Source organism: Pan paniscus, chromosome 6, assembly GCF_029289425.2.
Source record: "Pan paniscus chromosome 6, NHGRI_mPanPan1-v2.0_pri, whole genome shotgun sequence".
NCBI classification, from domain to species: Eukaryota; Metazoa; Chordata; class Mammalia; order Primates; family Hominidae; genus Pan; species Pan paniscus.
In genome coordinates, this window is record NC_073255.2 from 37926704 (window position 1) to 37942793 (window position 16090).

The window sequence follows — 16090 nt, forward strand, 5'->3', positions numbered from 1 at the left end:
ACTTCTTTGATTCTGTCATAGTAGGTGTGAAGTGATATCTCATAGTTTTGATTTGTGTTTCCCTAATGACTAATTATGCTGAGCATTTTTTTTTTGAAACGGAGTTTTGCTCTTGTTCCCTAGGCTGGAGTGCAATGGTGTGGTTTTGGTCCACTGCAACCCCTGCCTCCAGGTTCAAGCGATTCTCCTGCCTCAGCCTCCCAAGTAATTGGGCTTACAGGCACCTGCCATCACGCCTGGCTATTTTTTTTTTTTTTTTTGTATTTTTAGTAGAGATGGGGTTTCACCATGTTGGCCAGGCTGGTCTCGAACTTCTGGCCTCAGGCGATCCACCCACCTTGGCCTCCCAACGTGCTGGGATTACAGGTGTGAGCCACTGTGACTGGCCTTGAGCATCTTTTTATGTTCTTATTGGCCATTTGTATATCTTACTTGGAAAAATACCTATTCAGACCCATTGTTCATTTTTAATTGACTTTTTAAAATTACTGAGTTGTATGAGTTCTTGTATATTATCAGATACATGATTTGCAAATATTTTCTCCCATCATTTCATCTTCTTGATGGTGACCTTTGAAACCTAAAAGTTTTTAGTTTTGATAAAGTCTACTTTATTCATTTATTTTGTTTTTTTGAGATAGAGTCTCACTCTGCTGCCCAAGCTGAGGTGTGGTGGCATAATTTTAGCTCACAGCAACCTCAAACTCTTGGACTCAAACCTCAAACTCCTGCCTCAGCCTCTCAAGTAGCTGGGACTATAGGCACACACAACCATGCTCAGCTTATTTTTTATTTTTTGTATAGATGGGGTCTCGCTTTGTTGCCCAGGCTCTTCTCAATCTCTCAGGCTTAAGCAGTTTGCTTGCCTCAGCCTCCCAAAGTGTTGGGATTACAGGCGTCAGCCACTGCACCTGGCTTTATTTATTTATTTTGAGACAGGGCCTTGCTCTGTCATCCAGGCTGGAGTGCAGTGGTGCAATCATGGCTCTCTGTAGCCTCAGCCTTCCAGTGTCAAGCAATTCTCCCACCTTAGCCTCCCCAGTAGCTGGGACTACAGGCACACACCACTGCACCTGGCTAATTTTTATATTTTTTGTAGTGATGGGGTCTCATCATGTTGCACAGGCTGGGCTCAGACTTCTGGCTCAAGCAGTCCTCCTGCCTTGGCCTCTCAAAGTATTGGAATTACAGGCATTAGCCACCATGCCTTGCCCTTATTTATTTTTTATTGCTCACGTTTCTGGTGTCAAATCTAAGAATCCATTGCCAAATCTGAGGTGATAAAGATTTACTTATATAGTCTTCTAAGAGTTTCAAGAGTTTATAGTTTTAGCTATACATTAGCTTATACTTAGATCTTTGACATATTTTGAGTTAATTTTAAAAATATTATTCGAGGTAAGTGTCCGATTTCATTCTTCTGCATGTCACTATTCGGTCATCTTAGACCCATTTGTTGCAATTACTCATTGAATGATCTTGGCACCTTTGTTGAAAATCAGTTGATCATAGATGTATGGGTTTATTTCTGGACTGTCAGTATTTTCCATTTATCTTTATGTCTATCCTTATGCTAGTGCCTTACTGGCTTAATTATTGTTGCTTTAGTAAGTTTTGATATGGGGAAGTGTGAGTTCTCTACCTTTGTTCTTTTTTAATTTTGAGATTGTTTTTGCTATTCTGGGTCCCTGGAAATTCCATACAAATTTTAGAATAACCTTGTTGATTTCTACAGAGAAGCCATCTGGGAATCTGATAGGGATTGCATTGAATCTGTAGATTGATTTGGGAAGTATTGCCATCCTAACAATATTGAGTCTTCAGATCCATGAACATGAGATGTTTTCCATTTATTTAGATCTTCTTTAATTTCTATAACAATGTTTTCATAGTTTTCAGAGTATAAGTTTTATACTTCTTTTGTTAAATTTATTCCTAAGTATTCTTTTTTTTGTTTTTTGAGATGGGGTCTTGCTCTGTTCCCAGGCTGGAGTGTAGTGGTGTGATCACAGCTCACTGTAATCTTGAACTCCTGAGCTGAAGTGATCCTCTTGCCTCAGCCTCCTGTGTAGCTAGTATTACAGGTGTGCACCAGCATACCTGGCTAACTTATGTATTTTACTCTTTTGGGTGCTACTGTAAATGTAATTATTTTTAAAATTTCATTTTGGATTGTTCATTGCAAGAATATAGAAATATCATTGATATTTGTATATTTATTTTATATCCTGCAACCTTGCTTAACTCATTTATTAGTTCTAATAGTTTTTTCCCAAATTCCTTAGGATTTTCTATATACAAGATTATGTCATCTGTGAATAAAGATAGTTTTACTTCTTTTTTTCCAATTTGGAAGCCTTTTATTTCCTTTTCTTACCTAATTGCTATAGTTGAGAGCATCCAGTATGATTTTGAATAGAAGTGGTGAATGCAGACATCCTTGTCTTGTGCCTGATCTTAGGAGGAAAGTGTTCAGTTTACACTATTAAGTATGAGGTAAGCTGTGGTTTTTGCATAGATGTCTTTTATCAGTGTGAGGAACCTTCTATTCCTAGTGTTTTGAGTGTTTTTTATAATGGAAGAGTTGGATTTATGGAGGTGATCAAGTGGCTTTTGATTTAGATTGTATTGATTTTACATTAACTCATTTCTGGATGTTAAGGATGCCTACCTTGCATTCCTCAGGCAACACCATTTAGTCATGTTATATAATACTTTTTATATATTATTGGATTCAATTAGCTAGTAGTATTTTGTTGAGGATTTTTGCATCCATATGCATAAGGGATATTGGTCTATTGTTTTCTTGTGATGTGTTTGGTTTTGGCTCAGGGTAACTAGATTTATAAAATGAGGTGGGAAGTATCCTCTCCTCTTTTATTTTTTGGAGTGGTTTTTGAAGAATTGGTATAATTTTGCTTTAATTGTTTAGTAGAGTCCACCAGTGGATCTGTCTTGGCCTGGCCTTTTCTTTGTGGATAGTTTTTTGATTACTAATTCAATTTCTTTCTTTATTATGGATCTATTTAGATTTTTTATTTCTTCTTGAGTCAGCAGGGGGTCTCCTCTGTTCTTGGGTGTACCAGTGGATTATACCCAAGCCCTCAGCTCCTCCTGGGTGTCCTTCCTGTGCTGTCGGCACCCAGAGTCCAGAGGGGACCGAGGTGTTAGGGGACTGGTGTATCAGCACTGCCCTGAGCGCACACACACCTGGCCGGGTTGCGATAGCACCTGGGCTCGGCTTCAACTTTGGTTCGAAATTGGAGTGGGCACTGGGAGTTGGGAGAGGCCAGGGAGCGGGAGTGGGCACTTCCAAACTGCAGGGGCAGGGGTGCTTCCCGGGCCCCTGACAGTGCAGGGATGCTTGGGTCTGGAGCTGTGATTGGGTAGCTGCAGATGTGCCCAGGAGCGCAGGGCTCCTGGCCCTCCAACCTGGTAGGGGGCGGGGCTCCTGCCTGTTCCCAGCCCCCACTGGCTCCACAGAGTGGGCAGCCCCTGCCTTGCCTTCCCCGCTGCAGCCAGTGTCTTCGCAGTGGCTGCCATCACTGCTGCCTAAGTTGTCTTTTGAAATCCACCCATTTTTTTATCAAAGGAAATTAGTGGTATCCCAACTTTGTACTGATGAGAGTTTGTGGTTTCTTAATTTCTTGGGAGTGGGCAGTGCTCCTTCTCTGCTTCTACCTTTGAAACTGGAGAGACGCACTTGGGAAACAAATGATGACTATTGATTATCAGCCCAAATTGTTGTTTTTTTCTATTGTTCATTAATTCTTTAAAGATGTAAGTCCTTATTGTTCAATAAATTATTGTCTACAATGGTGCATGATAACACTTCAGACATTGGGGGAACAAACATACAAGATGTTTATGTAATGGAATTTATGAAATTCTGCTATGCATGACCTTATGTTTGCCCTGGCATGAAAGTCATTGTTGTTGCTCTGAAATATTGTTGTTCTGAAATAATTAAGGTAGCCATGGTCTTGTGAGGAAGAGCCATTTGTTGGACGTAGGTTTAAAAATTAGCCCTTCCTCCACAGTCTTTAAAGATTAAAATAAAGCAAACAAACAACACAAAAATCATTCTATCCACATGCTTTTTCAGTTTTTTGATATTAAATTGCAGATTATTGGCAGACTAATGAGACAGGGGACTAGAGACGAGGGAGAGAGTATGCAGAAGCAAGGTCCTGCAATTAGCTGTGTGAGGTATGGGAATCATGTAACTTATCTGGGCCTCTCCTATAAAATGAGAGGACCAGCTGATTGATGGATACTTTCCAGCTGTTTTAGGTCTTTGATTTGAAAAATGATTTTTTTTAAGCCCTCAAAAGGTAACGGATGGCAGAGGTCCTCTGAAAAAGAAGGGGAAAACTGGAGCTCTGCTGTAAGAAAATTTCCACTTAGGCAATCAGGTATCAGTTACATCAGTGCCTCTTCAACCTTAAGGTGCATGTGATTCACCTGGAGATACTGTTTGGGGAGGATGAGATTCAACATTTCTCATAAGCTTTTGAGTGATACAGATGCTGCTGATCCAGGGATTACACCTGGAGTAGCAAGGGACCAAACTCTGTGAAAAGGGGGATTTCAGGAGCTAAGGAAGTGGTGGGTGAATAAGGAAAAATTGATAGAGCAGGAGAAACGATAATGATGTATATTTTTTTAAGAGACAGGGTCTGGCTTTGTTGTCCAGGCTGGAGTGCAGGGGTGCAATCATGGCTCACTGTAGCCTCAACTCCTGGGCTCTAGTGGAGACTGGCTAATAGGCTCACTGTAGCCTCAACTCCTGGGCTCTAGTGGAGACTGGCTAATTTTTTTTTGGTTGGGGGGAAAGATGGGGTCTTGCTATGTTGCCCAGGCTCATCTCAAACTCCTGGCCTGAACCGATTCTCCTGCCTTGGCCTCTCAAAGTGCTGGCATTACAGACATGAACCACTGTGCCTTGCCAAGAAGGATGTAAATGATGCCTTTGTTATTTTGTCAGTACAAGTAGATTTCTAATTTTCGGTTAGAAGTTAATGAGAAATGAGGCCGGGTGTGGTGGCTCATGCCTGTAATCCCAGCACTTTGGGAGGCTGAGGTTGGCGGATCACCTAAGTTCAGGAGTTCAAGACCAGCCTGACCAACATGGAGAAACCCCGTCTCTACTAAAAATACAAAATTAGCTGGGCGTGGTGGCGCATGCCTGTAATACCAACTATTCAGGAGGCTGAGGCAGAATTGCTTGAACCCGGGAGGTGGAGGTTGCGGTGAGCTGAGATTGTGCCATTGCACTCCAGCCTGGGCAACAAGAGTGAAACTCTGTCTCAAAAACAAAAACAAAAAACAAAACAAAACAAAAAAACAAGTTAATGAGAAACGAATGTCTTCTATAGGCATTCCTATTTGTAGACATTGTTGGAAAGTTCTTTCATATTGGAGGATTCTTTTGATTCTTTTTTTGTCTTTTTTATTTTAACAGCCCGCTAGATCATAATATTGGAGGATTTTTTTGTATTCATTCTAGCAAGCTGAAAAAATTTATTGACTAACAGGTTTTTAAGGCCATTTTCATAGGATAGCTACTTTGACTTGATGCAGTATTTATATTCAAACTCCAGCTTTGTCTCTTGTGGTCACTTATCTGAGGATTTTGACTTTTTAAAAATGTATCATTCATTATCATTGACAGAAAAATGTCTTCTCTTTCTCCTTTACTTGGTTTAGTATGTTCTCTAGGCAGGCCCCATGAAGTTTTCTTTTCTGCCTGTGTTAGGCAAAGGTAAGACCCCCTTTGAGTGTTGTATAGTTCTTCCTTTCTTATTTTCTCTCCTTGAGACTTTTGAACTGGCTGATGCAGGAGTGAGCAGAGGATCACTTACTCTTTGGTTGGTTACTACTAATTTCTGTCCTTAGCTATGTCTCCCAATAGAGCTTATGCCTCCAAGTCGTCATCCTTTATGGTGTATCAGGAACACTTGATACAGTTGGTCACTCCCTTTTTCTAGATACATTTTTTTTTTCCACTTCCTTCGAGATAACTCACTTCTGGCTTTGTTTTGATCTCAGTGAATGCCCCTGTTAAGCTTCTGGTGGATTCCTCTTCTTTTTCTTTTTTTTGGAGATGGAGTCTCACTCTGTCACTCAGGCTGAAGTGCAGTGGCGTGATCTTGGCTCACTGCAAGCTCCACCTCCCGGTTCATGCCGTTCTCCTGCCTCAGCCTCCCGAGTAGCTGGGACTACAGGCACCCGCCACCACACCCGGCTAATTTTTTGTATTTTTAGTAGAGATGGTGTTTCACCGTGTTAGCCAGGATGGTCTCGATCTCCTGACCTCGTGATCCGCCCGCCTCGGCCTCCCAAAGTGCTGGGATTACAGGCATGAGCCACCGCACCCAGCCGGATTCCTCCTCTTCTTAACCTCTGTACCACTCCTTTGTCTTCTAAGCTTGTGCCTGGTTTTCTTCAGATTTCCCGTCATGCACCTTTTCCCTTTCCTGATTATGCTTTTCATCCTTTTATCGTAGCCATCCTTCATAGCCATGAAGATGACTATGCTGTGTCCTGTGAGTCCTCCTAGGGAATCATTGGCATTTCAAGTGTGAATTTGGGTAATATTTTGCTCTGAGCTGCAAGTGAATGATGTATCCTCATTCTCATAGTCCAGTAATATGGCATATTACAATTCTCCTAGGTACTTGGCATATGTAGTGAGAATATATGGGATTTATTGAATACTGTTACTTTCCTCTCAAAAATCCAATAAAAGTGTAATACAGATATTATTATGTTTTTTGAATGCTTGCTACCAGATTTGAAATTTAGTAATCTGACAATTTGTATGGTTATATGTCATTAGTAATAACAAATTGTGCAAATATTTTTCAGAAAGTCTCCCACATATTTTGAAACTCATGATAAATTTGTTTACCTGTTAGATATTTGTTCACTTCCATCAACTTCCAGTGTTTATCTAACTTCTTTCTTAGCATAAGCAGAGGACTATGGATGGAGTTTTCTTTCTTTTTTCTCCTGGTATTTGTTTTTTTAAACTAATCATTTTGAAATACTTTTAGACTCACTTAGAAGTTGCAAAAATAATGGTTTCCCAATGAAAACAGTACAGTGATCAAAACCATCAAATTTGTTTTTTCGTAGAGACTGGGTCTCTGTTACATAGGCTGGAGTGCTGTGTCTTGATCAAAGCTCACTGCAGGCTGGCATGGTGGTTCACGCCTATAATTCCACCACTTTGGGAGGCTGAGATGGGTGGATTGCTTGAGGTCAGGAGTTGGAGACCAGCCTGGTCAACATGGGGAAACTCCATCTCTACTAAAATACAAAAATTAGCTGGGCGTGTTGGCAGGTGTCTGTAATCCCAGCTACTTGGGAGGCTGAGGCAGGATATCGCCTGAACTTGGGAGGTAGAGGTTGCAGTGAGTTCGGATTGTACCACTACACTCCAGCCTGGGTGACAGAGCAAGACTCCATTCCTCACTCCCCAAAAAAGCTCACTGCAGCCTCAAACTCCTGGGCTCAATTGATCCTCTCACCTCAGACTCCTGACAGTAGTTGGGACTACAGGCATGGACCACTATGCCCATCTAATTTTTTTATTCCTTGTAGAGATGGGGTCTCCCTATGTTGCCCAGGCTAATTATAGATGTTAGCCACCGTGCCCAGCCCACCATTAAATTGATGTTAGTATAATACTAAAGTTAAACTATAGATTTGATTTGGATTTTACCAGGTTTTATGTTAGATGCACTTTTTTTTTGTAGATAGTTCTAAGAAATTAATCCCGAAGAAATTGCCTTTTATTATTAGCTCCTTACAGTTACACCCTCCTGTAAACCTAGCAACCACCTATCTGTTCTACATTAGTATGATTTTGTCATTTTGGGAGTTAGAAATGTAATTATTTAATATTTTACCTTTTTGGATTTTTTTTTTCATTCAGCATAATGCTCTTGCAATCTATCCAAGTTGCAAGTGTCAGTTATGTTTTAAATTCTTTTTTTTTTTCTCGAGATGGAGTCTCGCTCTTTTGCCCAGGCCGGACTGCAGTGGTGCTATCTCGGCTCACTGCAAGCTCTGCCTCCCGGGTTCATGCCATTCTCCTGCCTCAGCCTCCCGAGTAACTGAGACTACAGGCACCTGCCACCTCGCCCGGCTAATTTTTTGTATTCTTAGTAGAGACGGGGTTTCACTGTGTTAGCCAAGATGGTTTTGATCTCCTGACCTCGTGATCCGCCCGCCTCGGCCTCCCAAAGTGCTGGGATTACAGGCGTGAGCCACCGCGCCTGGCCTCAATTCTCAAGTTATATTGGTATGGTGTAGATGTACCATAGTGTGTTTAACCAGAACACTGAGGTTTTTTCTTTAATGTAAGTTTAAAACATCATAAAAGAGGATCAAAACCAGAGCAATGGCTAACACTTATTGAGTGCTTATTATGTGCCAGGTATTGTACTAAGTGGTCTACTGTATTCCTTTTTGTAAAAAACTAAAACTGTATATTTTTTATTTTTAATTGTGGTAAAATAATGTAACATAAAATTGAACATCTAACCATTTTTAACTATATAGTTCAGTAATGGTAAGTAAATTGACATTATTGTGCAACCAATCTCCAGAACTTCTCATCTTGCGAAGTCAACACTATATACCTATTAACAGTTCTCCTTTCTCCCTAGCCCCTGACAATCACCATTCTTAATGTTTCTGTGACTATTCTAGGTACCTCACATAAGTGGAATCATATGGTATTTGTCTTTTTGTGACTGGCTTATTTTACTTAACATAATGTCCTCAAGGTTCATCTACATAGCAGATGTCAGAATTTCCTTCCTTTTTAAGGCTGCATAATATTCCATTGTATGGGTATACCACATTTTCTTTATCCATTTATCCATTGGATGTTTAGGTTGGTTCTGCCTCTTGGTTATTGTGAATTATGATACAGTAAATCCGTGTGTAAAAATATCTCTCTGAGATTCTGTCTTTAATTCTTTTGGATATCCACCAAGAAGTGGGATGGCTGGATCAAAATTTCTATGTTTAACTTTTTTTTTTTTTGAGACGGAGTCTCGCTCTGTTGCCCAGGCAGGAGTGCAGTGGCACGATCTCGGCTCACTGCAACCTCCACCTCCCAGGTTCATGGCATTCTCTTGCCTTAGCCTCCCGAGTAGCTGGGACTACAGGTGCCTGCCACCACACCTGGCTAAGTTTTTATATTTTTAGTAGAGACGGGGTATCACTGTGTTAGCCAGGATGGTCTCGATCTCCTGACCTCATGATCCACCCGCCTTGGCATCCCAAAATGCTGGGATTACAGGCCTGAGCCACTGTGCCCGGCCCTATGTTTAATTTTTTGTGGGACCTACCCACTGTTTTCCATAGTAGCTACACCATTTTATATTCCCACCAACAGTGTACAGAGATTCCAATTTCTCCACGTCCTTGCCAACACTTGTTATTTTGTGTTTTTTTCTTCTTGCAATCATCATTCTTAGGTTGAATATATTTTTGTTTTTTTTGATAATGGATGTGAGGTGATATTGTTTTGATATGCAAATCAAAAATTTTGAACTAATTTTCAGTTCAAAATTAGTGATTTTGAGCATCTTTTCATACGCTTCTTGGCCATTTGTATATCTTTTTTGTTGTTGTTTGAGACAGAGCCTCACTCCGTAACCCAGGCTGGAGTACAGTGGCATGACCTTGACTCACTGCAACCTCCGCCTCCTGGGTTCAAGCAATTCTTTTGCCTCAGCCTCCTGAGTGGCTGGGATTACAGGTGCCCACTACCATGCCTGGCTAATTTTTGTATTTTAGTAGAGATGAGGTTTCACCATGTTGGCCAGGCTGGTCTTGAACTCTTGGCCCCAAGTGATCCTCCTGCCTCTGCCTCCCAAGATGCTGGGATTACAAGTATGAGCCACCGCACCCAGCTCATTCGTGTATCTTCTTTGGAGGAGTGTCTGTTCAGGTTCTTTTGCCCATTTTTTAATGGGATGGTTTGTTTTTGTTGTTGTTGTTGAGTTGTAGGAGTTCTTTATGTATCCTGGATATTAATTCCTTATCATATATATGACTTGCACATATTTTTTCCAGTTCTGTAGGAAACTGCATTCTTATTTAATCATCACAACACCACTCTTACCTTTATTTTGTAAATGAGAAAGCGAAAGTACAGAGATGTTCAGTAACTTTTAGTAACCTTCCACTGGTTGCATGGTTAACATGTGGTGGAGCAGGAATTCAAACTCACACAGGTTGCCTCTAGAGGCTATACTTTTCCACCATATTATTTACAGCCACTTTCGTGGCCAACTTTGTATAAAAACAAATGACCTTGGTTTCTATGATTAGCTCATGTGGAATGCTTACTTTAAGAGGCAGGTTGGTCTACATTTTAAAAAAGTAGAGCTGATCCTCATTATTGGCAGACTCTGTATCATTCGTGAATTTGCCTACTTGCTAAAATTTATTTGTAACCCCCAAATCAGTGCTTGCAATGCTTTTGTGGTCATTTGTGATCAAGTGCAAAGGAGTAAAAATTGAGTCACCTGATGCACATGTTCCCAGCTGATGTTAAACAACTGCTTTCTTGTTTCAGTTCTCATACCGTAAACAAGTGTCCTTTCATGGTCTACAGTATTTAGTGTCGTGTTTTCTCCCACATTTTGGTAGGTTGTTTTTGGAAGGGGGTGTGGTGTTTTCACTGTTTAAAATGGTCTGCAAATGTAATACTGAAGTGCTGTCTAATGTTCCTAAATGCAAGAAGGCTGTGATGTATCTTGTGGAGAACAGACAGATGGTCCCTGACTTACCATGGTTTGACTTATGATTTTTCAACTTTAGGATGTTGTGAGAGTGATACACATTCAATAGAAACCATACTTCAAATTTTGAATTTTGATCTTTTCCCTGGTATATTAAATGCGTTTTTGACTTAAAATATTTTCAATTTATGATGGATCTATTGAGATGTAATCCCATCATAAATTGAAAAGCATCTGTACATGAAATTAGATAAGGTTAGTTCAGCCTGAGTTCTAGTGCTGGTGGGCATGATTCCCATAGTAATGAATCAGCAATACATATTAAATAAGGTATCTTTAAATAGAAACACACAAAAAACTACATTATGTATTGATTGGTTGAAGAAAATGTTGTTACTAGAAGCTTGCAGGAATCTGTCTAACCCTGTGTTTCTCCTAGGAGCAATGGCTCAGTATTTGCTAATTCATTGTTTACGGCGGCCTTATACAGAATAACTTTTGTGAATAAGGAGAATTGACTGCACTTCGTAACTACCATTTAAATCGGTGTAACATGAAGGAAAACCTCATTTATGTTAAATAAATGAACTGTTGTAGAGTCCCAGGGCATGTGATGCTGTGTTGTAATTCAAACGGTCCAAGTGCTTTCACATCTGCCATATCAGCAACTCAGTGGTAGGTAGGGCTGGTATATGCTCATTCTAGATAAGAAATCAAAGTAAGGAGAGGTTGTTTGGGTTGCCCAAGGACACACAGATAGTTAGTGGTATAAATAGTCCTGCAGCCCAATTTTCCTGCTTCTTTTTTGGTGTGAATTTCCCTCTTCTATCTTGCCTTTCTATAACTAACATAGCAAGAGGAAGTGAATGCTTTTTGAGTACCTATAGCATACCAGTTCCAGGGCTAGTCACTAATGCATTTGATCTCATTTGTCTCAGCAACTCTTTGTAATAGGAGATGCAGTTGGCCCTCCGTGTCCCCGGGTTTCACATCCATGGATTCAACCAACTGCAGATTGAAACCTGTGGATATGGAAGACTGACTGTACTGGGTATACTAGGTCATTATATATAATAAGGGACTTGAGCATCTGGGGATTTTTCATCTGTGGGGTCTTGGAACCAATCTTCCACAGGTACAAAGGGCCAACTCTAGTGCAGTCTCGCCAATGACTAGACTGAAAGGAAGTTAGGTATTTCACTGAAGACTTACATGTTAAATAGTGCTGATGGAATTTGAATCTTGATCCTCCAAAGAATATGTTCTTTTGTTATTTTCTGCAGTTCTCTCCTAAATGTTTCAGAAGAGAGAATTAGCACAACATAAATGTATAATTTCTCAGCCCAATTTACTAACGGTGTTGCAAAATATCTGATTAATGCTTCCAGCCATTTGGATTTGTGGTTTCAAATATGTGTACAAAATATTAAAAAGTTAATATAGAAATGTCCTTCTCAGATCTGTCCAAGTTTAATTTGCTATGCCTTAAGACATAATTATTAGTTCATAGTGTGAAGTAGATTATTATAAATGTTTTCTTTTTAGTGTGAAAGAAAATGTCTTTATTTAAAGCCCGTGATTGGTGGTCTACTATTCTGGGAGATAAAGAAGAATTTGATCAAGGCTGTTTGTGTCTGGCTAATGTTGACAATAGTGGAAATGGACAAGGTAAGCAACTTACAACCATACATCTTGGATGAAAGTTTTAAAGAGATCAAATAAGGCCGGGCACGGTGGCCGACTGCTGTAATCTCAGGACTTTTGGGAGGCCGAGGTGGGCAGATCACGAGGTCAGGAGTACGAGACCAGCCTGGCCAACATGGTGAAACCCTGTCTCTACTAAAAATACAAAATTAGCTGGGCTTGGTGGTGGGCATCTGTAATCCCAGCTACTTGGGAGGCTGAGGCAGGAGAATCGCTTGAACCCAGAAGGCAGAGGTTGCAGTGAGCTGAGATAGTGCCACTACATTCCAACCTGGGCAACAGAGCAAGGCTCCATCTCAAAAAAAAAAAAAAAAAAGAGATAAAATAAAAATGACTTGCTTTTCAAAATATGTACTTTTTAGAACTTAATTGAACTATCCTAATTGTACCTAATTTTGAAGGTAGTTTTTTAAAATAATATTTAGGTATCAGACTGATAACTATAGTCTTTCTGTTTTGTTTATGTTCTGGTTTGTACTGATTCTGTCATATTGTTTGCTGGAATTTAGTAAAAATTATATGATATCACTTCATTTGTATCAAAATTTGGTCTTGTAGGGGAGAGTTAGTAAAATATTTTGTATTTTGAAAAATTTCCTTTTGTAGAAATTCTTTACAAGAAAAATAAATTTATTGGACCTGGAAACCATTCATACCATAATGAAATTACACTAGCTCTATTTGGTGGTAGAAAACAATTGTTAAATCCTTGCTTTCATTATCATATTATAATACTGAAACCTACATTCTAGCTTATTCTTATGCATCTTCATGTTTTTTAAGTGACCTTTAAAACAGTTTAATTCTGTATTATTGTATCATTGCTATTTGAAATTTGTATTTGGTTTATAGTCATGGGCTTTTTTTTTGTAATCTAGATAGTCATTAGCCTCTTAAGAAAACTTATTATAACTATTCTTTTGTTTACTGCATATAAATATTATCCCCTTACATTTTTAAAAAATTGTTTTTCTTGCCTATAATTAAAACAGTGGGATCTGCAGGAAAATGTGAAAGGAGAAAATTGTATTGGTAAAGCAGAAGAGTGGGAGTACTAAACCGCACAGAGCACCTACTAAGTTGTTTTGAAGGAAAATTTGGTCTCTGATTTTCCACTGATAGGAGATGGGAAGGCCTTCTATTCAGAGGATATTGGAAGGTTCCTCAACCCTGCCTCTGCCCCCACTATTTGTTAAAGCATGTGATTCCCCAGTTATTTGGCCATGTAAGAGTCATGCCACAGAAATACCTGCCAGAGAGAACAATTTCAAACCCACTTCTGCCTAAACTATCTAAAGTTCAGCTTGGTTGGAAACTATACTTACTGATTATCTGAATAACATACCGTTCACTCATTCATTTCTATTAGAGCTCCCTACTGGGGTGCTACCAGTAGGTTATGAATATGCTGAGATACTGCTTCCCTCACAGTTTGTGGTGAGCTGTGAGCAGCTTCCTCTGTTTTCCGAAGCTTGCTATACAAAAATCATTACATATGTGTGTTCCACATAGACAACACTGATCATTGTGTTCCAAAGCCTGGATACCTGTGTCATAATATTGTGGGGTGATTATTATATATGGAGATTTTCTATCCCAGACACATGAGATGCTATAAGATTGTATTCTCCAGGGGTAGGTGGGGTGATGTGACTTAGGTTTCCTAATTTTTGGTAAGTTCCAAAATTGAATGCTGGCATTCTCAAGTTTGAGAATTATTTTTGTTGATCTTATAGAATGGAAAGTTAACAAGAGCAGTTTTGGATATGCTCTGTTTAAGATAGAAATGTCTAGTATACAGAATAGAGGTAGAGATTTGGGGATGAACAATATGGTGTTTATATTTGGAGCTCTGAGAACAGGTGAAAATGCACAGGGAGAGAAGTTGAAATAAGAGGGGAGGAGGTATAGGACTGTAACCTGGAGAATATGAGGATCAACAGGGGAAGTGTGGGAAGAGTAGTAGATTCTGAAAAGAGCAGGCAGAGAGGCAGGAAAACTAATTAGGCTGGTTACTGGGAAGCAGTGCAGTGGTGTGATCTTGGCTCACTGCAACCTCCACCTCCCGGGTTCAAGCAATTCTCCTGCCTTAGCCTCCCAAGTAGCTGGGATTACAGGTGCCTGCCACCACACCCAGCTAATTTTTGTATTTTTAGTAGAGACAAGGTTTTGCCATGTTGGCCAGGCTGGTCGCGAACTCCTGACCTTGGGTGATCCACCTGCCTCAGCCTCACAAAGTGCTGGGATTACAGGCATGAGCCACTGCACCTGGCCTTTTTTTTTTTTTTTTAATGGAGACAGGGTCTTGCTCTGCTGCCCAGGATGGAGTGCAGTGGCGTGATCATGGCTCACTGCAGCCTCAACCTCCCAGGTGTGCCCCACCATGCCTGGCTAATTTTTATTTTTATTTTTTTTGTGTCTCCTTGTGTTGCCCAGGCTGGTCTTGAACTTCCTGGGCTCAAGTGATCCTCCTGCCTTGGCCTCCCAAAGTGCTGGGATTAATGGCGTGAGTCACCGAGCCTGGCCTAAAAGTTTTCATGCTCTTTAGCAGCAAGTGGTTCATTAGTGTCCATGACAAGAGTGGATGTGTGGGCACAATGGTAATGAGATCTAGATTTGCAATGTATGAATGGGGAGTGAGTGGGAGGTGGGGAGACTATTTATGGCTCTTTAAAGAAACTTAGCTGTGAATCGAAGAAGGGAGGATGATGATTTGGAGACCATGGAGGGTCAAGGGAAGTGGGAAAAATTCAATGTGTAGAATAGAGGCTTTCATTGATGGAGCAGGGACCCAGAGTGGACAGTCAGAGATGGGATCAGGTGTGCAGATGGAAGGATTAACCTTGGACAGATGTGGAAGCTTTTTTCCACAGTGCCAGAGGAAAGAAGGTAAGAATGTATACAGATGTAGAGAAATTTGCAGATCAAGTTGGGAGGTTGAAACAGTAATGTCAGTTGACCTCTACTTTTTTTTAGGTGATCAGACAGTGAGACTAGAGTTACAGGGATCCTGAAATTCTTTAGAAGAAGCCAAGTAAAACACAGAAGGATTCCTTGTTAATCTTGATAGTACAATTGAAATTGAACACCCCATGCATTTAAAGTGGCACTTACTTTCCTAATTCTCTCAACTCAAGATTCAGACTATTGAGAGAGATAGTGAGAATGAGGGAGAGAGAGAGGATCTGAATAATACAATTTAGATTACATGCCAACCTGTGGCCTGGAGGGAAAGTTTATTACTAGAATTGGAGTAGAGAGCAAATAAGACTGACTAATGGCTTTTCATTTAATGCCTGCATGTTCATTAATTCCTGGGGAATCCCATATTTAATTGTAGCTTGAAATCTGTGAGAGTCAGACTTATCTGAGATCTGGTTACTATACTAGTCCTTCAAAGTATTTTAATAGTCGTACATATACATTTTGTTTCAGTGGGTTAGCTTGTTACCATGTGGACTTGGCCATCCTGACCTCCTCTTATCCCTGAAGATAGGGCTATATTGACCTATCCATGAATCTTGGTTATTTAGTGAGTAAAAGTGGGGATTTGGGGCATGACAGGATACATGGGAAGCTCAGCGGGGAATGTTTTAGGAAGGTTTAAAGGTTTAAGT

General features: G+C 40.2%; 1 protein-coding gene across 7 annotated transcripts in view; it reads left to right on the forward strand.

The window, feature by feature from the left end:
• Nucleotides 1–16090, forward strand: part of BBS9 (Bardet-Biedl syndrome 9) — a 485000-nt gene that overhangs the window by 4211 nt on the left and 464699 nt on the right. For 5 of the 7 annotated variants that reach the window (XM_008964335.5, XM_063605681.1, XM_003811959.6 and 2 more), the window contains exon 2: nt 12315–12437. The exons of the other annotated variants lie outside the window; for them this stretch is intronic. In XM_008964335.5, the coding sequence (XP_008962583.1) occupies nt 12326–12437 (112 nt within the window). In that variant the 5' untranslated portion in view covers nt 12315–12325. The remainder of the gene's footprint in view (nt 1–12314; nt 12438–16090) is intronic. 7 annotated transcript variants of the gene reach the window in all.